Raw genomic sequence first — 21,137 nt, 5'->3', positions numbered from 1 at the left:
CCCCCCCACTGCTCGTCCATAAACGAGCAATTAAGTGTCTTCACTGCAAATATAAAATGACCCCTTGTTAACCAAGACTGTGTTTTGCTAGATGACAATCTTAGTTGTCAGGGCCACACCCAGGCTTTGCTTATGCTGTCACTGGTGGGGTGGTTGTCATGGCGACAGGTGAGCTGAGTAATGTCTGGGAGAAAAAACTCAGAAGTGTGTTAGAGACAAGTTGTTCATTACCATGACAAACTTACAGTAACATCCGACTTTGCCACATTTGTCCACCTAGGACAGCATTTACGCGTGTGCGGCATTCACTGCATTTTATTATTATCATCAATTATAACAAGAATTGTTTTTGTGTTTTTACTCAAGACACCAATCCCAGAAAAAAAAGAGCACAAAGTAAGCACCGTTCACCGTCTATTTATAGTCTGGCTACGGACAGAAAATGTGTGAAGTTAAAGCTCTATAAACTTACTCATCACTTTCCTATATACACCTTGGAAGGCTGCCAAAGCACATACAGACAGGTGACTGCACTGAACGTCTGCCGTGAGCAATCTGGCGACTGTGTCCCAGTGCATTGTGGTTTCACTTGTGTCCTTATTGCACCATTACCGTAAGTCCACACAAAGCTTATCAATTGTTAGAAATTCAGCAGTGATAAGGGTGCTTGTTATCAGCACCCATGTGGCACACTATTGATATGTACAAGACCGATGGGATTCGTCTCCTTCGCAGCCACGAGACTTCAGCCCAACTGAACCTCTGTGAGACATTTTGCACCAACGTGTTGAACAGTTCTATGAAACTCTTACTGCAGCAAGCGGCGGTGCATCGCCTTACTGAGGTTTACCATGTTAGCTTTCACTTGTCTGTACATTAGTCTGTTGGCGTGACTTGGATTTATCGAGTGGATTAACAGACTGGACAGCCCACGCAGGAGGTGTGACTGAATTTCAAATTGACAGCTATACACGTGACTTCAGGTCAGCTCTGGTATTTGAAGACGTGATTTGTCTTATAGATGATGACCCCCCCCCCCCCCATGTTAGTGTTAACTGACAAACTGCAGTAATTAAAACCAGACAATTACACACATCTGCACTTTTGAGCCATGATTATCTGAGACAGCAGTGCTTTGCAATATTTAGGCAATATGACTGCAGCACAGAGGGGTTACGTAAACGTAATTCCAGTGTTATGCAACTATGTGGGAGTGTTGGTTGCAAGTGTAAGTGAAAAAGTTGTGGGACAAAACTGATATGCAAGTGCGTTGAAAAAGCCTGCTATACTTTGGATGCTGTTTAAACATTTGAGCAAAGGGCGCCATCTAGTAGGGCAAACGACAAACTGCAATCTCTGTGTCAACGCTGTCATGAGCATAGAAGCGACTCAAACTGTGCCTGGTTGTTAAAACACCAGGGACACTGAGGGATATACGAGTGCCTTTCATATAGCAGCCATGCTCTGCATCCGTGAAACTAAGTCAGGCTTTGTCAGCCTGCATGGAAAGGAGGACAAAAAACAAAACAACCCCCAAAAAACACACAAACAGCCCCCGTACTCTCAGACAAACCTTGTAGTATTGCTTATGCTCATATTTCCTTATTTTTGAAAGAAAAAAAGTGTCTTATTAATTCCTACACTACATTTAACAAATGTTTTATGTACCAACAGTGAAAAGCTCCATTCTAATTTAAATTAGGTGCGACCACTTAATTAGGTACACCTGTTCAACTGACCGTTTACCCAGATTACAATTCAGCCAATTAACTGGCAGGAACTCAGAGCAATTAGGCACGTGGACATGATCAACCAGAATATATAAATTAGGAACAGTGGATTAAAAATGATATTTACCATTTGTTATTTTCAGACCCAGGAAGGCTCGTTTCCTCTCATCTGTCTAAACGTTATGATCAAGACACCAACGCGTAACTTTACAGGTACAGCGTATAGCCAGTTTTAATTCACTGAGCAGGCAGGAGTGACGAGGCACAGCCAAACAGTACACGCAATTATAAAATAAAACACTTTTGGCTGACCACACAGTGAGTATTAAAATATGATCTCATGTTTTTAAAAAAAAAGAAAATATAGAGCCAGCTAGCTCTTAGTGTCATGATAGAAAGTCAAATGACAAATTCTCTTCGGCACAGGCAAAGATAATCCTGCACAGAGAGGCCATGACAGTGTAATAGGAAGTAAAAAATGTGAGGTTTACTAAAGAAAGAGAAAAGCCAAATGTACCAATAATCCAACACATTACATAGAATAAAAGAAAAAAGTGTCAGCTGGATAGTCGTTAGTGTTATCAGGCAAAATCTATCCCAGTGCACTGCTGGCGACCTTAATGAGGTCTGTACCATACCATTGTTTGCATATGAAAACAGATAGACCCCGAACACCCGTCCTTTAACATTTTTAGAGTAACACTTTTTTGCTTTGCTGGTGAAATACAAAAAGAAAGAAAAAAAGTTCATCTTTACAAAAATGGACTATTTACCTTAGGTTTGGCTTACAAACAGTACCATTACAAGCGTAGTGTACGTGTCCTATACATCAGTGCTCCTCAGCTTAAGGCTTTAGAAATCAAAGCACATTCTTATCCCAACTCGCATGGAGGTAGAAGTACTGCAGCAAGCCCACACAGTCAAAGTAAAAATAGTTGCACGTCCACGGAGGTGATTCTGTCATTAAAAATGCTGCAAAGAGCAAAACGTGAACTTAGTCTGAGACTGTCTGAATTCTTCTGTTGTTTAAAACGACAAGTGAGGCAGTCGAAAACACGTCCTCCACTGGAAACCTTTACAAAGAGAAAGCAAATACTCCTAAAATGATCTCCCTCTTTACACTTTGACACAACATCAAATATAAATACAACATGCTCTTCTTTACATGAGGCTCACTTATACTTTATGCAGTATCCTTGGACCTTCGATTGAGCTGACTGAAGTCCACGATTTCATACTAAACAGGTAACAGAGGCTATTCCAATGTAGACTCATTCAAACTGTACCTCGCAGAGCTACTGCAGTCTGTAAAAGTAATAGTGTTTGTGGCAGGTTACATGAACGATGAATATTTGTTTTCATAGATTATATTCAAACTCATCTCACATCAGTCACACCTGTGATGCAAATGCAAAGATCCACTTGTAGTGCATCACACAGTCTTCCATTGTTGATCAAAGGATTGCATGTTAAACTTGATTCACTTTAAAAGGTTTTTTCAATTTCCAATTAGAAAAAAAAAAGGAGTATCTAATGTATATAAGACCTTTGCGTTTGCCGACTCTTTTGGTTTAAGCAGAGGGATGCTGTTATATGATCATACATCATACATGTTCCAGCAATGGGAAACCATAAACAACAGGCGTGACTACAGTGTGACGGTTGGTCTGTTGAAACACGTGTGTTTAGAATAGAGGAGCAATTCTGAGTGTTCAGCTGGAAATAGTGTTTATGGTGTGAGTATCAAAAAGTCCGTGAAGAGTCTCTGCATGTACACAACATGCTGCTAGTCATTAACTAGTCGATAAACATGGTACTGCGCTCCATGTTCGCTCGTGGACACTTCAAACACAAAGGCGATGCACAGCAGAGTCTCCTGAGTTTCTCTGTTGGACACCACCTAGCAAAGACACAAATAAAGACAAGAAAGGCACTGAGGGGGGAGAAAGTACATTTGTCAATGTGCAGCAAAACCTTTTCAAATTCAGTTCATTACATTAAGAAGGTGCAAAAATACCTTTGTGCACAGTTAGGCCTATAATTTGTTTTTGGGGGGGGGTTTTTGCCTCTGGACACCACCACAGTGGATTTCAAAATAAATAAAATCAATCAATTAATAAATATGTGACCAAACTGCAAGCTTTAATTCAAGGGGTTTTACAGACATTTTGGAATAACCCACTCACACCCATTTTTACATTTCTATTATTATTATTATTATTATTATTATTATTATTATTATTATTATATTTCTATTTCTATATTTAGTTCAAAATGAATTGCACAAATATCTAAGATCTCACCTCATTTATGAATATCTAAGAATTGGTATTAATACTTTGATTAAAATCATTTGCAGTGAAGCCCAAAACTCATGCACATCACCAAATGCTGTTTACTTGCTGGACATGCTGCACTAGGTTTCAGCTGCTGTTGTTTTGAGAGTCAGTGAAGTTTTTCAGTAGACTTGGTGGAGATCAGGTCAAGATATGTTATGGTTCAGATTATGAGCTGTTAATCTTGGTTCCACCCCGAGAGAGCCAGACTCTCTAAAGCTTTCTGGTCTAATCTGTCATAAGCATGCAGTTAGGTCTGTCAATATTTGGCTGGTACACTCCTTTTTAACAATGTACCAGATTACTGATTTAGCCACTCCCCCCCCCAGTGCAATAAAGGCCTCTCGCACTTACACTGACATGTCTTTAGGCCTCATGTTTAAAAACACAGTGAAAACTAGAAAATACAAATTAATCACTTCTAGGTCTTTAATTTACGATGTAAAAGTGTATCGAGTCATAGAAATAAAACTGAAGTGAAACTGAGCACTTTGAATGGACTCAGTGTCAAATCATGTCTGCTTACTTTGTCATGAAAGGACCATGGCAGTCAGTTGAGGCCTGTTCCTCACCTATTTCATTATTATCATAAAGGTTGACCTCTGATCTTGAGGTCAAGGTCACTGGTGTTGAAACTCCTCTGCCATTTTTAGTAGAGACGACTATATTATGAATGTGTGAATCCTACATCACCTTGTTCTCAAGTTATCATATTCACAAGATTTTCAGCATCGAGCCCAATTTAAAATCCACTATGTCGATGTAAATATGCAAAGCTACAAAAAAAGTGTACAATACAGTAAATGTACAGTTGATTGTAACCCCCTCGTGCCGTTTTCATGAATTCTTAAAGTTCAGTTTAACAATTGTTTTTAAATGATGCCGAAGGATATTCAACTCTATTCAACTCTACATTTTATCCACATAATAGTTTATATGAATTATTAACCAAATCTTGCCTCACACTATGAACCAAAGCAGGTTTATAAACAGTGTATGGTTTTGTATTGGTGGTCAGATTACCCACACACACCTGTAGAATGGTGAAGTTCTCCAGAACACTGTTCATCATGTACTTCTCCGGCAGGTGTTTGAGTTTGTGGATGAAGTTGATCATATATTCACACATGGGTGAGCGATGGATGCGGAACATGTACTTTCCTCCTTCCAGATGTGCATATTCAGTCTGGTTAGGAGAAATCCACATGCGTTATTTGCAGTTAAAACACATGCAGGTGGGGTCTAATGTAAAATATATTTGAGTATGTGTACATATATTCAACAAATAAGAGCCATTATTAAAATGTGTGAATAATTTTCTCACCTCAACCTTTTCCACCACCTGTTTACCAAAGGAGCAGACCTTTGTTGAAACACTGATAGTGATGTTTTCTGTTCCGCTGTACTGGCTGCTCACGCCGTAAAAAGCGCCAGAACCTTCCTCGATGTCACTGCTCAGGTCCGCCTAAAACAAGGAGAATGAGACGGACACAGAATGAGTGCGACAAAAAATAAAGGGGTAGAAGAAAATAAATGAAGACGTCACCACCAAAGAATATAACTGTAGTGTTTAATACTCACACGTTACATGGACCGAGCTAGAAACTATTCAAGAACTTGTGTTTGATTTGCTGAATAATAATAATGCAACTAAAAACACTTGTTTAAGAACAAAAAAGTGAAAAAGTAATTTCCTGCATAATTTCTAGTGTTACACTGGCTTTGCTTCCCCCGTGTGGTGTAGCAGGTTATTACCTCAGACTGCAAAATGAACTCTACAAAAGACCCAATTTTTTGTTTAACAAAGTGAAAGTAATCTAGTGTAAACACTTAAGCATGTTAGTGCGCATGTCCTAAACGCCAGCTCAGTTTTTGAGATTAGAACTTGCTGACTTTCTTTGCTAAAATGGTTTAGTGTTGTTGGTTACGTACCCAGAACTTGACAAGAAAGAATGCATTGTGTGGCCCTTTTTCGTAAAGCTCTTTCAGGCCTCCTTTCTTCTCAGAGAACTTGTCGTAAATCTGCCTCACGTCTATGGACTCCAACACTGGGTCACTGTAGCCAGGGTTTGATGGGCCAATGTGCACGAACAGATGTTTATGCTGTAGAAGGGAAGGAGAAATAAGTCCAAGAGGGTAAAAAGAAAGAAAAATTTTTATATTGAGGACTCTTGCTTCAAAAGGTTCTGGCTGTCTGTACCGTCTCTCTGTCTCGTTGAGTCTCCATGAAAGCAGAGTACTCCAGTAGCCGTAGTTTTGCAGAGGCAATGGTTCTGTCTTGCCATACAGGAGCTGCTATAGCTGCAGGTCGATGGGGTGGCAAGGCCTCATAACCTGTTTAACATTTAAAACTGTGAAACAATTCAAATAACAATATTTATTAAAAAAAAAAAAAAAAACTGTGCAAATCAAGTTCACACTTACTGATAGGTGCAGGGACGGGGGCTGGGAGTGTAGTGTACGGCGGCTGTGCAAAGGGCTTGATGCTGTAAAAACGAAACAGAAGAAATAACCCCAAAAATGAGTAAATGTACCTGCTTACGCAAGAAAGTTTGATTTTCAAGACAGAAAACCAAGGTATGTGCCAGCTATACTTACTCCTGAGAATGCCCAGGCTGTCCTGGCATAGGGCCGGGCCAAAACTACACAAAGAAGAAACAGATTGAGTAAAACGATTTGCTCACGTTTACCCTGAAAAGTAGAAAACAACAGATGTGTTTGTGTTAGCGTCTCACTCTGACTGGTGGAGGAAAGGGAGTCTGGGGTTTCATTACACTCGCAGAGACGATCTGAGCTGATGAGAGATTGGCCACCGTCTGCAGCGCCTTATCCTTCGAGACCTGGTCCTGAATGACAAAGACAAAGTAAAACACAATGACAAAACTCTGAAACGTCACAATAAAATGCAGGTTATCATTCCAAGATCAGCCAACTCCAAAGGCCACTTTAGACAGCAAGCCAGCCAACATGTAGTGTACATAAGCATGATGCAGCAACTATATGGAAAAATAGCGCAGAAAGCAAAGCGCACGAGGGGGAGCCGAAGCAGGAGGCAAACCAAGTAAGAAGAGCTAACCGTCACCAGTATTTCACTAAAGCCACTAAAACGAAAGAGCAACAAGCAGGGTTTTGTTTTTTGAGTTTGGCAATAAAACTGCAACTGTGGACTAGCAGCAATGTGATGCCAACCACACAACACAGAAGCCTGAAGCAGAAAACTGTAGTTGCATAACCGAAACTTACCAAGTTCATGGCCTATGGCAAAAAAGACATTTTATTAATTAACTTCAGTACATTCAAAGTAAAAGCAGATCACAAAATCATTGTTAGGAATATGCCTTGTTCATACTTCAGAAAACATTTAGATACATTCACTTTTTGCATGTTTATGTCTGAATAAAAGTTTTTTATTTTCTAAATAGAATAGAATAGAATAAAGCTTTATTATTCCACGAATGAGAAGTTTGGCTGTTACGCAGCTCTTATGGCAAGTGGAATATAAAATATAGAAGCCAGACACAAAGTGGTCTTATATAAATAAGCAACTGAAGTTCGCATATAGAGATAACAATGTACAGAAATATGTATAATAATTGTACAGAGATATGTACGTGTGTGTGGGGGGGGGGTGTCCTTCGCTCCTTCCTACACTGTGGGTGTAAAAGTCTCCTGCTGAACAAGCTGCTCAGTGCTCGCAGTGTCATGCAGGGGGTGGGAGGTGTTGTCCATGATGATGTTAGCTTAGACAACATGCTCTCCTCCCCAACCTGCTCGATGGACTTCAGCAGACAGTCCAGGACAGAGCTGGTCCTCCTGACCAGTTTGTTAAGTCTCCCCCTGTCCCTCTCTGCCGTTCCACCAGTCTAGCAGACCACAGCTTAAAAGATAGCAGATGCTAGAAGTGTTCCTAGAAGCACATCCTGGAGTTTTCTCTTTAACTACGGAAGCAAGTATTTCTTCGATAGAACCCAAAGCTAACTAATCGGTGTTCAGTTAGTTAACTGCAGAGAGGAGTACCATCTCAACAAGACTCAATCACTGATCCCATATGGAAAAGAAATAGTAAAAACGTATATGTGATTACACATGAAAGTGGCCACTTTCTCATTACTTTCATACATTGTTTTGGATACTTACTAAAACATACAAGTTTCATTATATAATTTTTCAAGGGATCTTATATCTGTTTTCACTCTTATATGCTTTTCATACAAGTTTCACACAAGACAGATACAAACTTTATAAGATTTATATATATCTTTTCCATATGGGATCAAATGATTCATGATTAGTCTGGGAGTAGTGCTGGTGGCACCATCAAAGTCTCAGCTAATGTCAGCGGATGACCCAGAAAGAATAAACTGCACAATCCATGTGAGCATGGCCAACAATCAAAAGTGACTGATGTCCACAAAGAACTTAATTTATAGTCCAAATGCTTTGACATACTTATTTCAACTATTTCTTTAAATAAATTTGTCAGAAAATAAACAGATGTGCGCATACATGAATAATAAATTAAATAAATAAATAAAATCAAAAACCTAAAAACACAATTTTCACTTTGGTGTCGTGAGTTAATGAATTTAGGTTCATTTTTCAAGTTAGAATGAAATTTTCATGGGTGAAAAAGGTGAAATCAGCTGTAACTGTAGTCAAAAGCACTGCCTTATACTGAAAGAGCAGGATATGTCCTACTGATCTGTTCCATCATAAAACTGAGTCCTTTGTTTATATCTGGAGATTATAAAGGTTACTCTCCACATGTGTACAGGAGAGCAGGTGGTTCAACAGATTTGGTGTAAAATGACGGTTTGTTTTGTGTAGAACAGAGAATGGTAAAACCACAAGAAAGAAATAGAGAGAAAAGATAAAAAGAAATGTAGGAAATGTTCAAGAGCAAGAATCTAAAGAAAGAGAAAAATCAACGGAGAAAACTTTTGAAATTCCTCAAATGGCCACATTAAAGACACCTTGCATGTTTACTGATATGGGGGCATGCATGTAGGTTACATACCGCTAGCATTGTAAACTAAGTGGTCAACAAAAGCCAGCAACCTAATCTCATGCAATTATTTGTCTAAGGCCACAAACTTGATCCAAGTGAAATGACCAACGTACCAGCCATGCATAAAAATGATGCCAAACATATATAAACACTCAAGAAAACAAACTTGTGCACTGTGCAATGCTAGACAATACAAGCAAAATAAATAAATAAATGTCTGTGCCCTACTGACTATATTCCAATCATGCAGCAAAGTCCTTCTATACTGGATTTAACTTTGGTCCATCAAAGTTTTCTACTGGTCTCGACAAAAAGGCTCCATGAAGGTTATATTGATCGTCTGCAATTTGATTAGCAGTTGCAGTTCCCTGGAGACTCGTATGGCCGATGTTAAGAACTAAGAGCAAGGCACCAGTTTTAAGGGCACGAGTCTCATGAATATGGTTGGAAAATACAGTTAAATATAGTTGTAGTTTTAAGGTGGTGGGAGTCGGCTTTGACAGTAAAGATTCCCCCAATACAGGTAGTACCCCAGCAGAAAAATCTGCGTCTAAGATTGGGTCAAGTTACATCTGAGCATGCAAAGCGAAGCGGCTAGCATTGCAAAGTCAGTGAGCATGTATACCTTCAGCTTAGACTGAATCTCGCGAGACTTTCTCTTGGCCAAGACTTGCAGGTGACTAGAGACCTGAGGAAAGACAGGATGAAGGAAAAGGAAAGAGAAAAGAAGAAGGCTGTGACTACAGAGAGGAGTAGAGTATAGTCAGTGAGAACCCACCTTGATGCTTGCCTGGTATTCTCGTACCCTCTTACGTGCCAAAACCTGAATATGACTAGACACCTGTGGACCCAGGGTTACCCCCGTGAAAACACACATTTACACAATGATTTCATCATTTTAAACAGACACAGTCCATAAATATTCATTTAAACAAGGTGGAACAAGTTACAATGAACAAGATGCACTTAAATCCTGTTACATAAAACAGATCAGTGTCGTAGTCGACACAAATATCTGTGCGTACCTGTTTGCGTGTGCGTGTCTTCCCCGTTCGCAGCTTGATATAGCGAGCTATCAGCTCATTTCGACCTGACATGACATAGAAACTGATAAAATTAGAATGACTAAAAAACAAACACGTTATACAATTGTTAAGTTATTCTTAAACTGCACTGTTTGGGCAGATATAGCTCACACCTTATGAGCAGACTTAGCATGGGCATATTCAAATGTCTCCCTGTAACAGTCACTCTCTAGTATTTACATTACTAGTATGTGGCCAAGCTGCAGTATTGTTTGGGCTGTTTGTGCTGCTGACAAACTGATTTGCATAATGACATTGAGAAAAGTAAGAAAACAGGAGTGGTAAAAAAATTACAAGGTAAATGTGGGAGTGACATGACTATTGATATACAATAAAATGTATTTAAATCTTTCAATGATCAAGGAACCATATCAACTTAATCTAAAAAACAGCATCAATTCACTCATCAGTTCTACTATATCAAATGTTATTTGAGGCTGTTAGGTGGTTGCTAAGCAACAAGATGACTATATATTGCACGTGTCTAGCTTTGTGTATATAAATAAATGAAAATGATCCCAAGCTTGCTTTAATGGTGTCGCAGGTGCAGAAATGCAACAAATGGGTCGTTTTAGCCCACGTGTAGGTGGTTGCTAGGCAACGTGAGGGCATCACTACTGTGTGCCAGCTCAGCTCCCATTATGTAGAAGGGTTTTGTGGTCAGATAGGTAGACAGAGCTTTCATGTATTATAGTAAGATTGCAAGTAGCTCCAGGCAGTAGCTCCCTCTGCTGCTTGAGCCACGTAGGACCCTGTAACTTTTTATGATGCTGCAAAAACAGACAGAATCACAGCTCCAAAACTGAACTGTGCGATTTTCTGAGGAGGAATGTCCTAGTAATCAAAAGAAATTTACAATAACAAATCTAAATGGCTGCATTTTTTTAAAGCCAAAGTTAATTATGACTGTTGTGGTTGATGTATGACAAAGGCAATGTAAAGCAAATAAGTTTTTTAAAAAAGGACCATCGTTCCTACATATGTCTGTACATATTAAAGTTGTTAAATTGCACCACTTGTTGCATCCCATTTGTTCACTGAAACAAATATGAATCTAAAAGACAGGCGGACATGGGTGAACACTCCACATTAAGCTAAACTTCATTTGCCTTGAATCTGAAGCCAAATGTGGTTGTGGTCTAGTAGTTTGTGTCTCACAACGTAAAATACAATAAGTACAATCGTAACACAAATGGCTGGACCGAGAGTCCTTATTGTTTGAGTTTAGTGGTCACAGTGACATTCAAATTTATGTTTAGACTGTCCCGAACTTACTGGTCAAGTTCTAAAATGAAGCCGTGCATACTTTTGAATCCACTGTCTGTATCTGCAAGCATAAAATAAAACCTCAATGTGATGCCACTTATGGTGAAATGTTTTAAGTGTGAAAGTGTGTGTCTCCAAGGTAGTGAGATTCTTATAAATCCCCATAAAGACTTGTCAAGTTCTCCTATTCTCAGGCTGTAAGACATTTATATTAAGAATAGCATGTATTAATTTTTAGTCAGGTTTGCGTTTGCTTGCTGGCAGACATTCAAAAGCAATGAAGAAATGGTGGGAATGGAGAGAAAAGCAGAGGAGAGGTCATGATATTGTTAACAGACTTCCAAAATGTGGTCAGCACAGACTGCCTGGTCAGCTCTTTCCTTCTCCCTCTTCTCAGTTCCAACCCACACCCGATGATCTGCTCGTCGCTTGTAACTTCTAAGTAACCCATTATACAGCACGCCGCAAGCGGTTAAATATAAAGGTGACCAGACTGATCCCACAGCTGTAATCATTTAGCACACATGCACACTTACTAACATCATCATCATCATCATCCTTTTTTCTGGAAAAGGCTGTGACGCTGTAGGGATTTCAGATGAGTCACATCAGCACTGTTAAGTTACCAGAGCACAGAATTTCCCAAAATCAACAGAAGGGGCTGACTCAGACACAGCAGTCTGCTCCAATTCCCAAAACAGGACACATGCACTACCCTGCAGCCTGCCACTACTCCACATAAGGGTAAAAGCTCTTTCTTTAGATGTCAGATCTATTTTACTATAATATAAGGCAAGATAAGCTACAACTATAAATATGTAATATAACCGAGCCACAAGGTGAGGGCACAAACCAGTGTACTCATAGTGGGCCGTCCCAAGTCCTGATAAATGTGACGGTTGCATCAGGAAGGGCACCTGGAATATAATCTTTGCCTAATCAAACATGCGGATCATCAAGAATGTAATTTCCATACTTGATTGGAAAGGGCCTGGGTGAACAACAACAGCCCCTGGTACTGTTAGCTAAGTGGGTGCCAGTGGAAACTGTGGTACTGTTGGCCGAAGACAAAGAAAGAAGAGAGGGGGAAGGCGTGTTTGAAGGCAGCAAGAAAGACGGAAAGGCAGGAGTGAGGAGGTTTGAGGAGGAATTTAAATGCAGGAACTATGACGGGTAAAGGGAGAGAACTGGCCGACATGATGGATACGATAATACGTGCAAGAGACCAGATGGAGGGGAAGGAAGACCAGAAGAAACAGAGGTTGATTCCAACTGTTCTACCATGGTGTAGATAGGAAGTGAAATGAAGTAGGAAAGAAATTTCAAGTAAAAGTATGTGAAGAGTGTTGTTGAGGTGGAGAGAGTCAGAAATTTAAACTGATCAAGCTGAAGGCGTGGTGTTGAGTGTAATCCCACAGGCTGGCTGTCCGTTAAAAGAGCACAAGGAATTCTGAAGTAGACTGAATAAAGTGATACAGAGTATTACCAGAAGGGAACAGAGAAATGATGAAAAGGAGACTCCATGGTGAAACGAGGACATGCAACAAAGTATTCAAAGAAAGCAAAGAAAAAGTCAAAGGGGAGTGGTTGGATAGATGAAGAAAGCAGGAGTATTGGAAGGCTAGTCATCCAGCAAAGAAAGAGGTGGTAAAAGCAAAGGAAAAGGTTTATAGTGAGTTGTATGTAAGACTAGAAACTAAGGAAGGAGAACAGGACTTGTTCTGAGTGGCTTTTGGGCTGGAAAGGATGTGCAGCATGCTAGGATGATTAAGGATAGAGATGAAAATAAGATGCAATGAAAAAACCCCCACAGCTGAATCATGTTGAGTCTTGATGTTGCACAGTTGGGTACTAGAGGGTACAAGGCAACTTTGGGCATCGCAGGTTTGGTACACTAAAAAGGTAACAATCTGATCGGAGTAGAGTCAGGCAGAGCGTAAACAAGTAATCCACAACTTGTGACAATAAAACAATTTATTTTTTAACTACACTGCCATAATGTCTTAGTAAGGACTGATTAATCACTACACACAGCAGATGTTAGAAAAAGTTTTTTACATGACTGAAATAAAAGGATAAATACGTGGATTTTAAAAACACCAAATATGCATATATCAATCTTTAAAAACAACCCTAAAGTAAAAGCCAAGATATTTGTCACCGTGTGCTGAAAATGTTTTTCAAAGTCTAATAACGATGGATATAGGTGTGGTGTGATTTAAAAGCAGTAGATGCCAAAGTTAGTATATTATTTTTCATCTGCATTACTTATTAAATCATTAGAGTATTTATCCAGCACCCATCTAACTGCCAAATGATTATGAAGAGATAGATGATGAAGAAGCTGAGTGTTAAGTTTCAACAAACTAAAATATCAATCCAATATTAAAACATCATTACTGACACACGCGCCCACACACGCACGCTGCATTATCTGTGTCACCGAGTCTGCTGATCATCCCTATTTAGAAATACTTGCTTGGCACTATAATCCAGGGTGACATCATGGTAGTAACATATGACTGCCACCAAAGACAGCACGCAGGCTGGATCAATTACGACTGGCCTAGTTTAGCTCAAGAAGGATAATTAAAGCAAACACCCACTGAGATTCGCGTTACTATGAAATCAGTATATAATTTTAATGCTGTGTTCATAACAGTTTAATAGTTAATTCACACTTGTGCCAATAAGCTAAATGAGCACTGCGTCGTTTTAATTCCTTTACACTAGTGTGAGTGTTTATGCACACAAACCACTTTAAGGCATGAGATGTATTTTCATTTAGCAATATTGGGTGATGTTGGAACACCTGTCCACATCTGACTATAGGTGAAAAATAGCTGATAAATCTCCGTGGTTTTCATTTTATATCCTCTAAACTGGTTTATCATTTATATTAAACAATATCTTAACATAAAAAGTCACATCCAATTATGCAAAAGTTGAAATGGATACTTAGTAGCTCACAGTATTAAGAAGCACCGATGCAAGGTTGGGTGTTGTACAGCTAATATTACGCTCAGTCTCAGTGTTGCTTTTTAGTAAGTGTAAGCATACATCAACGGGACAATCCTCGTTAAAGGAGAGGGAAGCAGGGAAGGTCAACCAACACACTGAGCCCCACGCTTCCACAAAGGGAGAAAATGCCACAATGCTGAAACAAACTTTCCCTTTCTGTCACCTGGTATCATATATCCTGCTCCCCTCACTGCTGAACACCCTTACAAATGCACAAATGCTTCACAGTCTGATTCAGAGTGCAAACACTCAACTCCCCCCTTCAAAAAAAAGAAAAAAGGATCACAAGGGTTTCATAAGGTAAGAAAAAAGCCAAAATAAAGAGCTCTTTTCACAGGCAGCATCTTAAACCAATCCTAATAAAAAACAAACACATGAAACGTTGCTTGTGTGCATTTAGAACAAATCTGTTCCTGGTGTTTCACAGACCATTTATGCAGAACAACAGAAGTTATTCAGAAGTTAACTACAAGTTGACATGAGAAGTCAACATGCTCCTTCCTTTAACCTTATCACTGCAGATTGTCCTCTGAAACAAAAAACTACGTAGCCTGTTGAAAATACCTGCGAGCTGATCACCTACGCATAAAGCAAGGTGATTCTGCACAGGGGTCAAAAACCAACTCTGTCCCAAAGTGCAGGCAGTTGATTAAAATTTGTTTTTTTTGGTGTGGTTCTTCTAAGAACTAAAATTCTGGAATAAAGTGTTCATACATGTAAAGCCTTTATTATTATCATTTTTATTTATTCCAAAATGGTTGGGTCAAGCAAAGGGTGCCTACAGATAACAAACATGTCATACTGGCTGCTACAGTCATTGCTTTATGTTTATTGACTCTATTAAATTTAAATATCTGCAATTTTACACAGTCATCGAAAGAAAATTATTTAAACCCAAAAAGGAAACCGACAAATTAAAGTCAAATCCTTTACAAACAAGTCAGTTATATATTACAGCTTCTTTGAATATGTTTTGTTTGAGCTTTCATTTCAATATCGAAGAAGAAACTAGAGGGGAAAGGGATAGAAAGTTGCTGCTCCTCACCATACATCTTCCCCTCATCTGACAGTATGATCTTCCTCCTTCCACAAGGAGGGTAGATGGCCAGAGCTTCCTGAAAGCTCTGCTCAATGTCTGGGCTCCACACCCCTTCAGGATCCCCGTCCAATCCGCGGTCCGCCCCGTCTCCCAGTCCCTCTCCATTGGGACTGGCACCCTCCTCCTGCGCCCCATCAGGGCTGCCACGGCAACTCCACTCCGACGCAATGATGACGGCTCCAGCTACAACACACCTACAACACACGAAACAAGATAAATGTGGAACAGATCCGCTAAACTGGATCTGACACGTTAGTGTTACAGTGTTATGCTTTTTGGGGGGCGTGGTGGCTGTAAGAAGGTTTCTCCATTTTGTCTGTCTGCCCTCCTCACAAATGAAGAGGCCAGAGAGCAATAGAGAGAAGTGCACACTTTCACTTTTATACTATTCACACAATTACACTCAGCTTGAATTTAAAATTTAAACCAATAGGCAGAAATACAGGCAACTGAGGAAAAGCCCTTATCCAGGACTAACAAAAATATACAAATACTTGTTACAAAACTTACCCTGAACCCTGGTTTTAACATGTTTCCTTCCATGTTGAAGCCAAAACATGATTAGGAAACAGATTTGTTGTTGTCACAGCTACACTGCACTGCAAGCAGCAAGATTTTGAGAAACGGATGCAGCCGTTTTCTGTCCTATACAAAAAAACTGTAAACTGTGCACAGCTAATTCATTTTTGCAGTTAAGGACATTTTAAGCGTCACGTCGGTTCTTATAGAGTGCTTTTTCTTCTGTACCTGAGCACCTGAAGTGCTTCATGCAAGTTGCCTCATTCACCCATTCAAGCCTAGAGTGAGCTAAGAAAACACCCTCCAGACAGTTACACCACGAATTGTTACGAGGCAGGGTGGACCCGTGCTTTCATGTTGTTTACGTGAGTCTGTGTGAACTTTAGCCTTGCTTTCCTGTTCTTAGCTAATAGAAACACTCAAAGTGGTATTGTAGGCCCACTTCTTTAAGGTTCAATGTGCTGCATGTTCAGAGATGATGTTCTGCAAACCTTGGCTGTAACAAGTGGTTATTTGAGTTCCTGTTACCTTCTTATCAGCTCAAAGCAGTCTGACCATTCTCATCTGGCCTCTGACATCAACAAGGCATTTTCCCTTTATCTGACAATAATCTGCAGTTTCTGAAATCCTCAGACAAGCCTGTCTGTTCACAGTCACTTTAATCATCTTTCATCCCCATTTTGATACTTGCTTTGAACATTTCTACTTGCCTAAATGCATTACTGCCATGCGCTTGCCTGATTAGATAGCTCCGTTACTGAGCAGTTGAACAAACCTAAGTGTAGTCGCCATGCATGTACATTATTTCGTAATGCCAAACGTGGACAACCTAAGCAGTTAAAAGCACAGAACATCTTTAGACTGTAGTATGCAGCCTAGAGAAGGGGAACGAGGTTTCCACAACAAGTAAAACATGACGTTTTGACACTTTTCCCATATTAAAATGTAGTACAGGTTTAAGAGCTTATTTCCTTACTCTTAATCCCTTCATGTGAACAGAAAACCCCCCCAAAACTTAAGTTAGATCAGCAGTGTATAAAGCATTTTGCTAAAAAAAGAAATTGTTTCATTGTTTTTAAACTTGTTATTTTTAACACAGGGAATCTGAGGCACACTGACATCTCAAGAAAATTAAACCACACACCTTGTTTTGTTAATCCACATCACTGACATCATGATGGATGGACGAGACTGAGATCAACTTTGCGGCTGTTGAGAATAGCGACAGATTTCTCCGACTACAAGTGTCTACACACCAAGAGCGAGATCAGATTCACTTTGAGCTGTTTACAGCGTCCATGGGTACGGTGTGTATTAATAGTTCTGGCACCCGTGGTCAAAGACCTAACAAGTGACAAGCTAAAATATTAAGGGTTTATAAATGTTTAAAGACACTATCCAGGGTCAAGAAGGACACTACCAGGATGTGTCACTATTAAGATGAGATCACAAGATGTAATACATTAAATATTTAACTGACTGCGCTTAGTGAAGATGAGACCAGCTATTCCTTTTTCTTAGCTGTTCATTACACAGAAACTAGCCTAAAAGGCAACACAAACTTTAGAAGACTCCAACCTTGGCTGTGTAGGCCACATAAGGAAATTACACATTCTTTTGTTATTGTTGAAGATGCTCCAAGTCTCTTCAAACACAGACACACATATGCGACATGAATGTTGCCTGGTGTGTAATGTTTTCCAGAGTGTGGTTAATATGGTCCCTGCCACAGAGGAACCACAGAGGATCAGTGTGGTCGCTGAGCTTCCCCTGCTGTGGTGGGTTTATTCTGCACACTGTGTGCAGGGCCTTCCCGGTTTCAATCACTACTGACTGGACTGAGCTGTTGCCATAGAGATCAGAAAGGCCTAGCGGGGTGGTCAGGCAAGCACAAAGTCTAAAAGAACATTTTGATATTCGAGGGAGGTGGGATGCGATTGTCCTGAAAGCTCTACTGTGGGACGTCTGCAACTGGGAAGGTGTTTCTTTGTCCTGACTGGAACAAACTCATCATGATGTCATATTGCTTTTCATGTTCACAGACAAAAAGATTATAATGACCACAACAAGAGTAGCTTTGCATGAGTCATGATTTGAAAAACAATTGTTATTTATCTTAAAATGAGCCTTAGTGAAGCCCCTCAGTGCATCCCCTCGTCATGTCTAAAGCAAGCCCTTCTACCTCCACCTTCTCCTCCTTTAGGTCACCCTCCATTTAAGCCAACTTTCTTCTGATTGGCCTTTCCATCCAAACAGAAGGTGGGAGGGGCTTCCATGCTCTAAGCTAGTTGTGCCCTTGAGATGACCACATTAGAGATATCCCCTCTCCCTGACAGAAATCAAAGTGTGTGTGTGTGTGTGTGTGTGTGTGTGTGTGTGTGTGTGTGTGTGTGTGTGTGTGTGTGTGTGTGTGTGTGTGTGTGTAACAAAGCATATAGAACAGTCTAAAGCCCGAGCTTCTGGTTGATTAGGATTAATAAGACAGAAGGAAGGAAGTTTCCTATATTCTTCAGTGGGATTTAGGTTACATACATTTCAGGTCAGCTAACTGTATAGTAAGTAGAGCCTGACCAATATAAGATATCAGCACGAGCAGGACAGGAACATGACATCAGCATGATATCAACATGACATATGGTGTCATCATGGTTTGTCCATGTGAATGACTTGACTCTAGTATTGAAAATACTGTCAGCATATGTGGCATACTAGACAGCTAAGCAAATGGTGTTGCCTAGTAAAGTGTCTATACCACTAAACTGCTAAAACTAAATAAATAAATTAAATCGAACTACTTTAATACATAACTACTAAGATACATTTCTGGAATGTCAAAAAATATTACTCATCATTTTCACGTTTTTCATTAGTGGAAGATACTGTAGGCAGATGTGAGGCTACCAGGCAACACACATTTAAATATACATTTTAAAAAACAGACACTCTGTATATACAAAGTTATAAGCAGCACACACATGTAATAATCTGAAACGGAGATTTTTCACACAGGAAGTCTAAATGTGTTAACATGAAGTATGACCTTAGTTGGTGTAATGACAAAAATTATGTTTATGACAATTTACTCTAACGTTAACTTAGTTTATGCATTTGATTAAGGGGGGGCGTCAATCATCTAATACCCTTTTCTTTAGCATGGTGGGGAGCTCACAGACGGTTTAACAAATCCCAGGGGGAAACTTGGCTTAAATAATCAAACCTAGTGCTGATGTAACACATACACCACAATCACAGACTTGCATTACCAGCACTGGGAGCATTGCTGTGCAGTTTGGTTAGGAGTTCTGAAATCTGATGAGCTGTCATGGCCACAGATTTGTCAAGAGCAGTGGTGATGCAAAGTTAGGATACTGGCCACAGAGCACATATGTTGCTGGCTCTGCCTGTTTCAATATAGCACCCGTGGTCAAAAGGTCAGGTGTTTTAGTGCAACGAGGAGGCCAGTACAGCATTGAGCTAAATAAAGCTATGAGATCAGCGAACACCGAAAAGTCATGCACATTAGGGGCTGTCTACTGCTCCCAGTGGAGCACCGTCGACATTATGAACAACCAAAACTTCACAGATTTCTATGAACTCTTTGCACACTGACTACTACAGTACCGAGAGGCTTTATGGATATAGACAGTAAACCGATCGACTCTTTTAAACACTCGGATAACCTTAACATGGTCACATCTTACACAATTTTAACAAAGCAATCAGATCACACACATATGCTGTAAATTCTCCCATGGCCTTTCCTTTGAAACTCCTACGACTCTTAGTTTCACATGTTGATACAACTTTCACAGCAGCAAGAAATGAGTCCCATCTGCGAGCATGCAGAGGGAAAATGAAATCACGGTGAACGCTTGGAAGCGGTTTAGCCGAGTGTGAGTTGGCAAAATATCCCTTTGATCCCCAAAGCGGAAAAACTTCCAACTAACTGTCCATAAAAGTTCCTAAAAACCGCACACAAGCACTTCCAGTGGTAGTCATTGTATGCTATCGACCAGTTATTTTCTGTTTTTCAGTGGATATATAACCAGCAAGCCACCGCTAACACACTCGAACTGACATGCTAGTTGGCTAGCTTGGGAGCTAATAATACTGCAATAAACTGCAAACTAAGTCTGAGAGACGCATTAAACTAGCCGAATACAGAACGAATGCTTGAGTAAATATTAGAGGAATTCCCTGCTAAACACGCGAGTCCCTGAATCACTACAGGCACAGCGGGAAAATGCGAAATATGTCAAATATCCCAAAACTTCCAGCACACTCGAAGCGAAGCAGCTGCTGCAGCATGAAAAGTTGCTACACACAACAAAGAACTATATGAGAGCACACTCACCTCACAACGGCTCTCCTGCCCCGCTCCTACAGGCACACGCTTTTTGTTGTGTGCCCCTTTTTTCTGTAGAAAAGTAGCCTCGTGATTCGGGAGTATTTCCAGGGCAAAACAGCTGCGTTTGACAGAAAAAGGCGGAATGCAAAGTATGAGTTTGGTATGAAATCAACGCGCGGAGGAAAACGCACGGAGGCAGAGGCGTGGCGTCGAAACGCACACACGCAAAAGTTTTGTGGGTCCCAAGGCAAACTCCTCCCCGGACATCAGACTCCTGGTGGGATAGCAGGGAGATATGAGGAAGGTGGTAGTCGTAATGCCACTTTTTTGTCTAGGAAAAATCACTACATATCGCGTGCCATCGGGGTGGATGGTTAGGTCCCTGGATAATGCACCTCCTGTCTACACGGACCTCATACTTTGGTTACTGCAGGAGAAATACTACTGTTAATATATAAAGCTCCATTCAGGATTCATTCTGAATATGAGAACACGCATTATTTGCACGTTTGCTTTAACTTTTGAATATCATTAATTACAGTTCTGTCTGTCTATCAGTGTTCTGTAGTTGTGGTACTATATACCCAGCAGTGAAGCTTTAACAGGCCCTAAGCCAAGATGTTTCAGGGCCCTGAGAGTGGTAGGCGGGGAAAAAAATCATTTCTTTTGCTAACTTGTTACCAGAGATGGTGGTGGTGGTGGTGGTGGGGGGGGCTAGACTGTGC

The 21,137-nt window shown here is 40.2% G+C and overlaps 1 protein-coding gene across 3 annotated transcripts; it reads right to left on the bottom strand.

Annotated features, from left to right (window-relative positions):
• Window positions 1-1,936: 1,936 nt before the first annotated feature.
• On the bottom strand, window positions 1,937-20,677 carry tead3a (TEA domain family member 3 a; the record flags this gene model as incomplete). 3 transcript variants are annotated; one of them, XM_082519296.1, is made up of 12 exons in its annotated part: window positions 1,937-3,630; window positions 5,100-5,252; window positions 5,391-5,531; window positions 5,999-6,169; window positions 6,267-6,400; window positions 6,491-6,552; window positions 6,665-6,708; window positions 6,802-6,912; window positions 7,310-7,321; window positions 9,853-9,915; window positions 10,100-10,164; window positions 20,419-20,677. In XM_082519296.1, 9 exons carry the CDS (start codon window positions 7,316-7,318, stop codon window positions 3,517-3,519), a joined length of 939 nt encoding a protein of 312 aa, XP_082375422.1. In that variant the 3' UTR covers window positions 1,937-3,516. The 3 variants fall into 3 exon arrangements, with proteins under 3 accessions (XP_082375422.1, XP_082375420.1, XP_082375421.1); XM_082519294.1 differs by lacking the exons at window positions 7,310-7,321; window positions 20,419-20,677 and adding an exon at window positions 9,700-9,762 and having other exon boundaries at window positions 10,100-10,171; XM_082519295.1 differs by lacking the exons at window positions 7,310-7,321; window positions 20,419-20,677 and having other exon boundaries at window positions 10,100-10,171.
• Window positions 20,678-21,137: the final 460 nt, after the last annotated feature.

This window comes from Aulonocara stuartgranti (assembly GCF_965226115.1).
Source record: "Aulonocara stuartgranti genome assembly, chromosome: 20".
Classification (NCBI taxonomy): Eukaryota; Metazoa; Chordata; class Actinopteri; order Cichliformes; family Cichlidae; genus Aulonocara; species Aulonocara stuartgranti.
Note: the sequence above shows the minus strand (reverse complement) of the source record. Positions and strands in the feature narration are given on the sequence as shown.